Source organism: Ictalurus punctatus, chromosome 19 (genome assembly GCF_001660625.3).
Source record: "Ictalurus punctatus breed USDA103 chromosome 19, Coco_2.0, whole genome shotgun sequence".
Lineage (NCBI taxonomy): Eukaryota > Metazoa > Chordata > Actinopteri > Siluriformes > Ictaluridae > Ictalurus > Ictalurus punctatus.
The window spans coordinates 12,128,449-12,140,752 of NC_030434.2; the positions used below are offsets into that span (position 1 = coordinate 12,128,449).

At 35.3% G+C, this 12,304-nt stretch overlaps 1 protein-coding gene across 3 annotated transcripts in view; it reads left to right on the top strand.

Moving 5' to 3' along the window:
- cpm (carboxypeptidase M) overlaps positions 1-12,304 on the top strand; it is a 40,671-nt gene that overhangs the window by 16,898 nt on the left and 11,469 nt on the right. For all 3 annotated transcript variants that reach the window (XM_053688181.1, XM_017494637.3, XM_017494638.3), the window contains 2 exons: positions 2,368-2,537; positions 11,498-11,685. In XM_053688181.1, the coding sequence (XP_053544156.1) occupies positions 2,368-2,537; positions 11,498-11,685 (358 nt within the window). The remainder of the gene's footprint in view (positions 1-2,367; positions 2,538-11,497; positions 11,686-12,304) is intronic.

Here is a 12,304-nt window from a genome sequence, read left to right on the forward strand (position 1 = left end):
CAAGCATGATGTAATTTTTGTCCAAGATATCTAAGACGTTTTGGTACTCAGTAAAACCTACATGTTTCGATCAGTGCTTTTTGGATACTCATTTTTGGTACCCAGCCCTAACAATAACATGACCTCAATACACCTAAACAAGGCTAAAACAAGAGTTCCAGGTTTTGCTGGAGAATCAGGTATTTTTTAAACATCAGACATACCCTTAACCTTACCCAAAAAAGAAAGCTGCAGATTTTTTTCAGAAAGCTGCAGGTTCACACACCCTTTACAATAAATCTCTCTTAAAAACATAAATGCAGATTGCACAAGCATTACACCCATATTTACATCCTGTAAGTGCTCTTGTCTAAATGTCTTTAAATGAAAGATATACAAAACTTAATCCCTAAAAACGACAAGAATCTAGACAAGATCAACATAGAAGAATTGTAGCTGAGGACTAATCATTCCTGATAGCCAGGTGAACTTGGTGTCACAGTGAGGTTAGACTTCAGTGAAGGAGTGTATATTGTGTCCATGAAACAGTATAAACAATCTCTATTACTGAAACAAAGCACATGCGGGCTGGAGACATCCATCAGGGATGTTTATGCCTTTTTATGTCTCTTACGATGAGGGCTGGGGCCAGGAGAGGACCTGACGCTGAGGAAGTTGTGTTAGTGAGTTTATTAGATCAGCTACACATCCAGGGCATAGTGCGTTATGTTTTTCTTTTTTCTCAAAAGCTCAATATGGATCTCCTTGTATATGTCTGTTTTATTTATCTCTCCCCTGTAATCATCTTCCTTATTGTCTCATTGCCTCATTATCTGTTTTCCTAGCTCTGTCTTTCTGTTTTTTTTTTTTTTTGCTCTGTCTGTTTTTGTTTTCAATCATTCAGTGTTTTCTTTTACTTCTCTATGAGTCTTTCTTTCTCTCTACAGTGTGTGTGTGTGTGTGTGATCCTCATTGTAACTCACAGAGCAGTTGTGTCTGATTGCAGTGTGATTAGAAAGAGTAGTTCTTGGGTGTTACTGCAAGGAGAAGATAACAGTAATCATGTGGACAGGGTAATCACAGAGACACATGGGCACAGTCACACAAACACAGACGGACAGATACTTAGCTGGTGATTTGAACTTGTTCTTAATCATAGTTGGGTGTGAGGGCCCTTATTAGTACATGCAGAGGGTGTGTTTTTGTTTGTGTGTATATTTATGTGCTTGTGTGGCTTTCCCTAGGCTCACGTTTTTAAAGTTTTTGCACTTAATAAAAAGCTATAATCTCCCATTCATGAGACAGAAACAGATACATTTCCCCTGGCTAGCCAAACACACTCTATCTGGAGCGATCCGTTTAATTCGTGTTTAATTAAGTTCTGACACCAAGAAGGAAAAGTTTTAGGTGACGTGCTCTTTTTCTCCTTCCGTGCAGCCAGAAACTCTTCACCACATTGACCACAGAAAATGATGTAATATTTAAATAGGCCTGGTATTTAATATTGGTGTTTAATGGTATTTAATCTTCCTGATATTATCCTGTCCTGAATCATGATGATGATATAGCCTTCCATGAACAGAGAGCATAATTGGTTTTGCTCTTTGGATGATAAAGACAACCTTCATCTCTCCTCTCCTCCTTCATGTCACTCAGAATAACAGTTGCCAAATTAAAAAAAAAATTTAGTCTAGTTTTATGTGTCGTAGGAAGCATTGTAATTAAAGAACTATAGAAGCACATTTCATTTATTCTACACGTACCCTGAGATTTATTTGTGTGTTAAATACAAACATGTGACCCACAGATATATTTTATTTTAGAGACCTATTACTGAACGTCTTTAACATGACAGGATTCCCTGTGAGCTGTGAGTTCGTTATTTTTTTATTTTTGTTAAAAGACTTTGTACCTGAAATCGCTCTTTCACTTATTCGCTGTTACTGTCTATATAGAGCAATACATAGCAGGGAGCAACAGTAAAGGAGACTGGTCTGAATTCAGACACCAGAAACACACCATCATGATCTATTATTACATTACAAATTACCTCGCAAATAAAAATCACAAAAATACAGAAGAATTCAAAACTGTTTCCTTAATTAAATACATCAGTAATAAATACCTGGTAGCTTTAGTATGAAACTGGTCGCTTCTTGATCCATCCTGACAAATAGATTATCGAGCTGCAAGAAATCACTATGCATTGTGGTACATTTCTGTGAGAAGTGTGCATCAGATGTATGAGCAATATAATGAACTATTCAGCAAAATCACTGCATCCCAAAACGTTCTCTGTATGATAAATAGGGAATGGATTAAGGCATAGCAAGTGGAAAGGTTTTGGCTACATCTGTTCTTTTTCTCTGAATGTGTGTGTGTGTGTAGGTGGTGGGGCGAGTCTTGCTGCTCCAGCTGATCGATTACCTGACCCGCAACTATATGAGTGACCCTTTTGTGACGAAGCTGATGAACACCGCGCGTATACACATCCTGCCCTCGATGAACCCAGATGGCTTTGAGTCATCAGGACGTGACTGCATGTACTCACTGGGCAGGTGAGAGAGAGAGAGAGAGAGAGAGAGAGAGAGAGAGAGAGAGAGAGGTGACTTGCACCTATTTGATATTTCTACCTAGGACCCATTTCTTACACACTGCATTATGGGCTCTATGTGAAGGCAGGAACAGTGAGTGTGTTAGACATCCTCTGTAATGACTTTATGCATGACTACAAAATGGCAAAACTCCAGTAAAATAATGAAATCCATAGTAAAATGAGTAAAGATTCAGACAATGGTTCTCAGAAAAATCAGGACAAATTCTGAACATTGTGAAAAAACATGATGGTAAGAAAACCTTTAGGGCAATAATGATGAGCGTGTACATAGCAACAATCTAAACACAGATGTTCTGTTAGAGCATGACGTGACAGAGAGGGGAGCCAATGGATAATTTGCAGAGATGTTGAAATTATTGTAGAATGTTCATAAACTGAACGGTCGAGAGCGCAGACATGTGGAAAGAGCTTTTCTGAGCAAAGAGTAACTTAACATCTTACAAAATATGTTATGAAAGCAAAAATCCTTCCCAAACGATAGATTTTAAATGAAGTTGTTACATTAATTTAAATAAAAATAGGTGGAGCAGTTGGAATATAATAAAATCACTCTAATCATTATAATTAGAGTAATTTTATCCTAAACTGATTTATGAAATTAAAAACTTAGTTGCCTTATTAATTGCTTTCACACAAATCCAGATTGTCATGGTGGAGAGTCCATGAAGGCGGATGCACGTGCAGAACTTTAAGTAAACAGAACACAGGGAAATGGACACGAATAACCAGGAACACCAGAAAACCAGGAAACACCAGTGAACCAGAACAACCAGGAAATTAAGCAATATTATATAAACAAGGCTAGAAAATACTTAAACTATCAAAAAGACCATCAAATGAAATAACGAAACAAACACATAACATAACATAACATAACATAACATAACATAACCGTAATGCTCCAGCAACAAAGGAGAGAAAAGGGAACTTATATAGGTTGACTAATCAAGATAAACAACTAACAGGTGAGCATGGTAGAACAGGAAATCTGTGAGACAGCAGAAGAAGAAGTCCTGCAAGGCCATGACACATATTTAGTGTTAGTGACTGAAGTCCAAATGTTACTCAGGGAAAGTTCCTCCTATTCAGAGTTGAGTTACTTTTTCTGGGGTACCCATTCAAATTATACAAATTCTAATAAGTACATTTTATATATTTGTGTGTGTGTGTATATATATATATATACAGTATGACACCAAATTTAACACATCTGCTCACCATTCACACCTGAGACCTTGTAACACTAAGAAGTCACATGACACCGGGGAGGGAAAATGGCTAATTGGGCCCAATTTGGACATTTTCACTTAGGGGTGTACTAACTTTTGTTGCCAGCGGTTTAGACATTAATGGCTGTGTGTTGAGTTATTTTGAGGGGACAGCAAATTTACACTGTTACACAAACTGTACACTCACTACTTTACATTGTAGCAAAGTGTCATTTCTTCAGTGTTGTCACATGAAAAGATATAATCAAATATTTACAAACATGTGAGGGGTGTACTCACTTTTGTGAGATACTGTATATATATATATATATATAATATTTATATATAATATAATATGTATATGCTAGGTTTTTCTTCAGTAGAACAGTCGGATGTAGGGTTTATACATACATATATATATATATATTGTATATGTATATACAATAGCGCCTAACCACCACCTTTAAACACAAGCAACTTCCTTTAGGTCTTAGAAAATAATCAGTTATGTAAAATAGTAAAATAGCATTTTGTTTGTTTGCTTTTACAATGATATACGAGTGAGAGGATGGCAAGCATTGAAATAACATCTAAAAGAAGTCTTGTATATTATCAATATACTGTATTGCATGAATAGTTGAAATTATCTAATTATCCACTGCAAATCTGGTTTAATTTTAATGGCTTCTACCTTCATTATTAAACAGCTTATAAAATAGCACTTGATCCAGTACATCCCATAATTTTTTGGGGGAGCTGGCAGTTAATTGTGCAAACTTAATGAAAGCATACGATAAACTCAGTTCATGAAATTGTAATGTGTGCACAGCATAGAAACTATTTTAGCACACTTTTAATTTGCTATTTTGTGTTGTCCAGTTCATAATAACAATGATGTTGTTAATTTTACAGTATGTGTTTTTACTTAATCAAAACATGTCCATGGTTTAAAATATATGCTGACCAAGCAATCGTCTGCCAAGCCTGCAATTAACTAGAAACTGTAACGTTACTGTATTTAAGTGTTCATAATTTTATCCATAGTATATAGATCCTTGAGATGAGTAATATCATGTAATAATGAGCAATATAATATGGTCTCTCCTGTAAAAAAAAAAAAAAAAAAAAAGTTTTTTTGAAAGTATTTCAAAAATGACATATTGTGCTTAAATCAAACTGCACTTAAGTCTGTGGTTATGTCTGAATACTGATGTAGCCCGAATCTGAATCCCAGGAGTCGCTACCCTTTTTTCTTCAGTGTGTGCCTCCCAGTGTTTTAAGCTTTACCAAAGTTGAGTAGGAGGCCTATTTACTATTCACTCTTTAACTATTTAAAACTTTTCAAATGACTTGCACACATGTCCAATGACTCTGTAGGATGATGTCTGAAATGACACAAAAGCACTTTTAAAAAATACACTCATCCAAGTTCACCAGAGCAGAACTAGCCCTGTTGTGCTGTTGGGACAGATAGCCTTTCTCGCTTCCACTGATCAGAACAATGCAGAAAGTTGCAGGCATCTTTTAGGTAATGGATACAGTGTAAGATAATTAGTGCTCTCCTTCAAGCATGTTCAGCCACCCTATTGCATTGCATGAGTGGTGGTTTGAAAACATAAAGTAGATACTGTAGTGTCATGAATTCCCCTTTTCACACCGTGGTTCCTTACAAATATCCCTCAAGGTAGCTTGCACACGTATGGTTTAATTGGGTTAAGCAAATCTTTAGAAGCACTGGAGTCAAAGTAGCCTCCACTTTAAATGGGTAAGAATAGGCTCACTGGCTTGGAGCTGGACATGGAATGCAAACACCCAGTGGGCCACTTTTGGCAAGCAGGGCTGGCACAAAGAGATGAACTTGCAGGCACTGATGGATAAATACATGAAAGAAAATACAGCATCTGGACCAGTAATGGTATATAATTTGGAAACAAACCTATTGAAATGCATAGTGACATTTTATGAGCATATTAGATATTACCATACACACGAATCATATGAAATAAAATGTATTATTCAAGACATGTGACTCAAAGTATTTCTTTAAAAATCTTTTTTATGTTATAAACAGTGATATAATCCCATAGAGGATTAAAACCATCTTCAACAGGTTTGCCCCTTAGTACACCTGAGATACAGAACAGGTCACTATACAGAGGCTAATCAAATTTCTCAAAGTTCTCAGAGAGTGTGAAGCAGACAAAGAGAGAAAGGGTTTTAAAAAAAAACTTTGGACATAAAGCAAGAGAAACAGATGTCTTGAAGTAGCTAGATGGACTTGAGATGAGAATGAAAGATAAAATAACTGAGAGTGGGAAGATGTAATGTAGTGCAGTCCTAGTGTGTTTTTCTTCTAGTATTCTTTACATGCTATGGTCTTTTGCACCCCCTAAGCTCTCACTGTGAACTTCCTGTCAGAGCTGGCACAGCAACATAAGAAATCAGTCATATAGTAGACTAGTCACCCACATCCGCCATCTGTGGCTACCCCCTGACAAATAACGCCAACAAACAACAATCCATGTACATCAGTATCAGCAATTTACATGACTGACAGGTGATTGTTCATAAAATCAATATGAATATTGAGCTAAATATGTGTATAAATCACATACACATATTTACTATCTACTAAACATTTATCTTAAAGTCCATTGAAAAATCTAGTCCTACACAGAACATACTTTTAAATATGTTCATACATGGGAGGTTTATTGAATGCAGATATTAACTGTACTTAAGTGGAGTAATATTAAAAAGTATGTGATGTAAACAAAAGTATCCAACTGCATTCAGTGATACTACATGCTAACTAGCTAACTCATCTTACAGTCTTTAATGTTCAATGTGCATTTATTTATTTATTTTAATGTATAGTCTATTAATGATAACAGTTAAATGTCTGAGACAAACATGACAGTAGTAACCATGCTGGTTCTGCCCCTTAGGTACCATAAACTTTTTTCTCTATTCCAAAACTGCTTGATGGGACAGGTTAGTTAAAAAAATATGAATTGATTCACGTTTCATTTGTTCAGCAAACATAGTCATTGTAGTCCTCTATCATCATCAACATCGTCTGGCTGTTTTTACTGTACAACTGTAATGCAGATATATTTCCTAGTGTAAATATGCTAGACACTAAATACAACACTAGACAGTTGTGCTGTCTAGCAATGTCTAGCATTGGATATGTACCTGTATGTGTATCTGGATTGGCATTATCGCTTATTTATTTATTTATCTTTTTAAGCTACCACCATACCTCTGGAAACACTGAAAAAAATTCTGAGGTAGAAATGCCAGCGCAGTCATCATGGATGGTAAACTCAGGCCTCTGCTGCATCATTGCCACCACTACATGAGCCACCATACGTCAGTGTTAGCAAATGTGGTCTTTCTTTTTCCTGCAAGCTTCATATCCAACCTCTTGCTTTTAAAGTAAAAAAAAAAACTCTCACTTGCATGACTGTGAACATAACCATTGAAAGAAAGAAAGAAAAAAAAGAAAGTATGCCTCTTTATCTTATTTGTATTTGTATATCTTTAGAACAAATCATATTAATGAATGAATGAATGAATGAATGATTAGGTATTGACTACAATATTAGGGTAGTTATTTGTAACATGCTATCATTTTAAACGAATAGTTTGAAGTAGATCTGGGCAATATGGACAAAAACTTATATCACAATATGGATCATTTAAAATCTTGAAACGATATACAGTATATCATGATATATTACTTTTTCTCTATAATTTATGAAATAATTATCTATATAAAATTACTGTAAGCATTCAGAACTGATCTGTGGCATCCTGCACCTTACAAATGACTGCTTTCTGATTTGTTCTACCCAAACCAAGTCCAAACGACAGAAATACCTCCCTTTTATGTACAAGCTCCTCATATTATAGCTGGGGTGATGCCTGTTCTGTGTTGGAGTGTTGCGGGGAGTTTTGCTCTGTGTCATGCTTGTTTTTGTTTTTATTACAGCAAACCGCTAGTAGTTCCTACAGTAACTCTGACCTCAGTGATGCCAAAAAGTTGTTTTTGTGACATTATATGTAAAAAAAAATATGTAAAAAAAAAAAAAAAAAAATTGCTAATTTTTCTTTCGTCCTACGATATGTATCGCCATATCACACAGCCCTAGTTTGAAGACATGAGCTCAAAACTCAATACTGCCAGAAATAATTCAATAGTTCAGAAACTTTTCGGTTAACAAGTACTTGCTGTTATTAATAATAAAATAGTAGTTGCTATGCACTAATTTATCTCTCTCTCTTTTTTTTTCAACAGTTATACTCATATTTCTGTATTCAAGCAGCAAACAAGAAAGTAATACTCCATATAACAAAAGACAACACATCCACACATAAAAATTCCTTATGCACAAAATTAACCTTCCACTCTACAATAGGCTTAGTGCTGAAAATATTTAGATTTTAAGAGTAGGCCTCCATTAGGACATTTTTTACAGAAAAGTGGTATACACACCGTACCACTAATGCTCTGACAAGTGCTTTATATCCTTTACACTCTACCCCAGTTAATGGGTGAGCAATCAAGAGTTCTCATTACCTTTGAGTTAATGTTTAATGTTTATGATATTAATCTCAGGACTCTTATGTGTGCATGTACATTAGCCTCGGTTTATAATAACCATGTCCTTAGTGCACAGAAAGATCTAATTGAAGGCGAACAAACATTCCATTTAAATCGGAGTAGTTCAAACCTCTTATTTTCAGTGGCTGAAGGCTCCCGTCTATATCTGATGGCGGTCCATCGTGTTGTCAGATTTATTTTCAAAGGCATACTGAATAGGAGTGCCTTAATAGGAGTGCCTTAAATAAACACTAAACGACATCTTGTTCTAGAAAGCAGAACACTTACACGTACACACACACACACACACACACACACACACACACACCACTGGTCAGTTTATGACTCACTAAATCTGAGTGTTCCAATAGAAGCACTATAATTTGATAGAAGAACAGCTGGACCAAACATGGTCTAAAATAGCGGAGCCACATCCAAAACCTTGTACACAGTCTCAGTCTATTCTGTTTTGTCCAGCACTTTTGTTTCATTGTCAGTATTTCCTGTTCTACTTACTCTGGTGCCACTGTTGTTAATTAGTGTCTCCTACTGAATTACCCCTGTCTCGTTTCTCTATTTAACCCCTCTATGTTTCTCTTTTTCTCACAGTGATATTTCAGACTACTGTGTTTTTTTATTATCTCATCATTTTACTCATTTTACTCGTATTATGTTTTTCTGCATGCCATATACATACAGGGACTATGCACAGTATACACATTACACACAATAAATAGCTCTGGAGTATAAAACAAAAACAAACAAACAAACAAAAAAATGGTTTACTCATATATCAAAAGAGAATCTGTCTGATTGTGGCTTCAGGGAATGCTACAGTGTAGTTTCATTTGTGTCCCATTTGTGTTGCTTTGGAGCAGTGCTATATTATTTCCTGTGCTGAAGTATTTGTTACTATCCTGATTTTAATCCCTCTGAAAAAGATCAGTACTCAAGTCATAGGTGTCGAGTATACCAAGATGAACTTTATATTGCAATGTTTAATTCCAAAGAATACAAACACTGCTTATAATCATTTAATTTAATATAATTTTATAGTAATAGTAATTTGAATTATACTTAGTTATGATTACAATTATAATCATAATTAATGTGCTAGTTGTTTGGCAACATAAAACAGCTTGTTACTGCTTTCATTAATGTTTTCATATTCTTGCCTAATATATTTTCCTTACTACATCTCTTTTTTGACTTACACTAAAAGAATGTGTGTGATTTAATTGTTTTATGCGTTAAAGAAGGTACTACCTAAAATAAAGCAAATGGTATATAAATGGAATATTCATATAAAGTTCCATTTCATATGAGTATTACTCAAACTATTAAACATATTGGTAAGCGTATACATTAAGGGTTACTTTTCCAGAAACAGTAGTTATTTAGGAGAAGCAGGTAAAACAATATAAGGTAATAATCTGAAAATTCAAGTAAAGCATTAATAAACCTAAAAAAACATTGTAAAATAATCATTTTGATGGTTGTACTGCAAGGGGAACAATAATAATATCTGTGCAATAAAATGATACTAAATATGTCTAATAGAGTATATTAATCCTATACTGAAGGTTTACCAAAAACGAGTATTAAATCATTACCTGTTTATTTATTAACTTAATTATAGAGCTACATATCCAGGAACCAGCACATAACTAGCAATGATATTAAATGCATTCTTTTTTTTATCATATGATTGAAGGATTGAAGTCTAAACACATTTATACAGGCTTTTTTAAAGAGGACTGTAGGGGAACTTTAGTGCTGTGTCTTCACAAAAGAGAGAAGAAAAAACAACAATAAGAAAAAACACACACACAAAGAGACCAACCAATGTTTTATTTATTTTTTTTTTTTAAAGAACAATTCAAAATGTGCCAGAACTATGTTTTTGTTTTTGCAAAAATCATTGAGATTCTTCCGTCAAAGGCTTGGACCAGAAAGTCCCTGGAGAACATGGTTTCAGAGGCATCTGCATTTTGTCATGTTTATAGAGCTTTCAAACACCACATTCGCAAAGGAAAATGACTATTACAAGTTGTTTTGCATACGTCCTTGGAAGAACGCAAATAAGTAAATAAGAACATAAATACATAAATAAGGGTATTTTGGAAATGAATCGGTCAGATGTTTGAAGGTAAGTTTCCTTTTGGAAACTAAGAATTAGCGGTATTGTGAGTACAATAACATACCGTTTAAATAAATAAATAAATAAATAAATACAGGACCAATAAAATGTGCCACACATCCTATTTACATTATTAATTTTTCTTGTATTTATTTTTTAAACAGCCTGACCACCAAGTTAATTTAATGCCTCTTTCAAAAACAAATAATAATTTTCCTCATTATTATTATTTTTTTCTGCACGTGCTGCATTTATTATGCCTCATCGTCCAGTCTCTTAAATGAATCAGATAATTGGACTCACAACAGTGACGGCTGTATAGCGACATCACATTAGGGTGTATTTTAGGAATGTCTGAGCGCAGCACTTTTAAACAGAGCTGCTTGGGAAGATTAGTGGTAAGAATTAAGAGGGATTACCTCATTGTATCCATCACAGCACTGCAGTAAACACCTAATCAGTAGCACATGAGTCAGTTGAGCCAGAGCTTTTAGTGATCTGTATTTTATATAATTGTATAATATATGAGACATATCAGTGGTTTTGCTTGCCATATACTGTACTTAATTCAACACATGTATACTCCTAACACACATAGTTAACTGCTGTTGTTTCCAGAAAAAAAGCCATTTGGTGTTGAATTCAGATGCTGTATGTGAATAGAATAGACCTAGACACAGGGCATAAGAATCTCAAGAGACCCCATGAGCAGGGCTCATAGTCCGGGATGGTCTAATGTTTTCAATTTTTTTGTCTGCAATTGAACCCATGTGCCATTATACCGCACTAAACAGCCTCCATAATGGACACTTGACCCGAGTACATTCCCCCAGGCTGAAAGGCACAATCACCCTCTGTCTTCCAGCAAGTATGGAAACACAAATGTGCATGGAACATTATGCAGCATTATGCTAATGTATTTCCTGCCTGCTGTGCACTCACAGGTTCAATAAAAATGGCGTGGACCTGAACCGGAACTTTCCGGATGCATTCTTGAGTAATCGTGAACAGGTGAGAGAAAAGGAGGTGGAGGCTGTGATGAAGTGGCTGAAGACAGAGCAGTTCATCCTCTCTGCTAACCTCCATGGAGGAGCAGTGGTGGCCAGCTACCCGTATGACAACAGCAACGGAGGTTAATAACACACAGGACACATTCTGAGAATCGCCTGTTATCAGTTATGATAATACAGCACCACTGAGTGCTTGATTCAGATTGATCAGCTGGTAATTTTTTTTTTAACAGAATGGCTCAAAGTATTTCTGGCTGCAAGGTTTATATGAATTCAATCATTCTAATATGTTATCATTTCTACAATCATGGCCAAAAGTTTGCGATCACTATACATATATTATATATAGCAAACTTTTGGCCATGACTGTATAGTAAGAGCTTGCAAAGAGACTGTATTGTGGACACTCCACATAAACAGATTTTAAAAGTATGTAATCGTTGATATGGTGAAGTAGACGTTTATTTAGCACTGGAATCTCCAGTGTCAGTTCTTTTGAACAGTCAGAGGTAAAGCCTTAAGTGTAATTGTTCTGACACAGGAAAGTCTCCAGAATGGATTGCTTCTCAGTAGCACGACAAGCTGCATTTTTTTTTCGTCTTATTAACTTCCAGGGAGTTAATAAGGGAATGACTGATTATAGCTGCTATAATTCAAATGATAAATGGAACTTCCATGGCGTTTCACAACTTTAAATGCAGCTATAAACAGATAAAAAGTCTGGTTCTTTAATTAATAAAC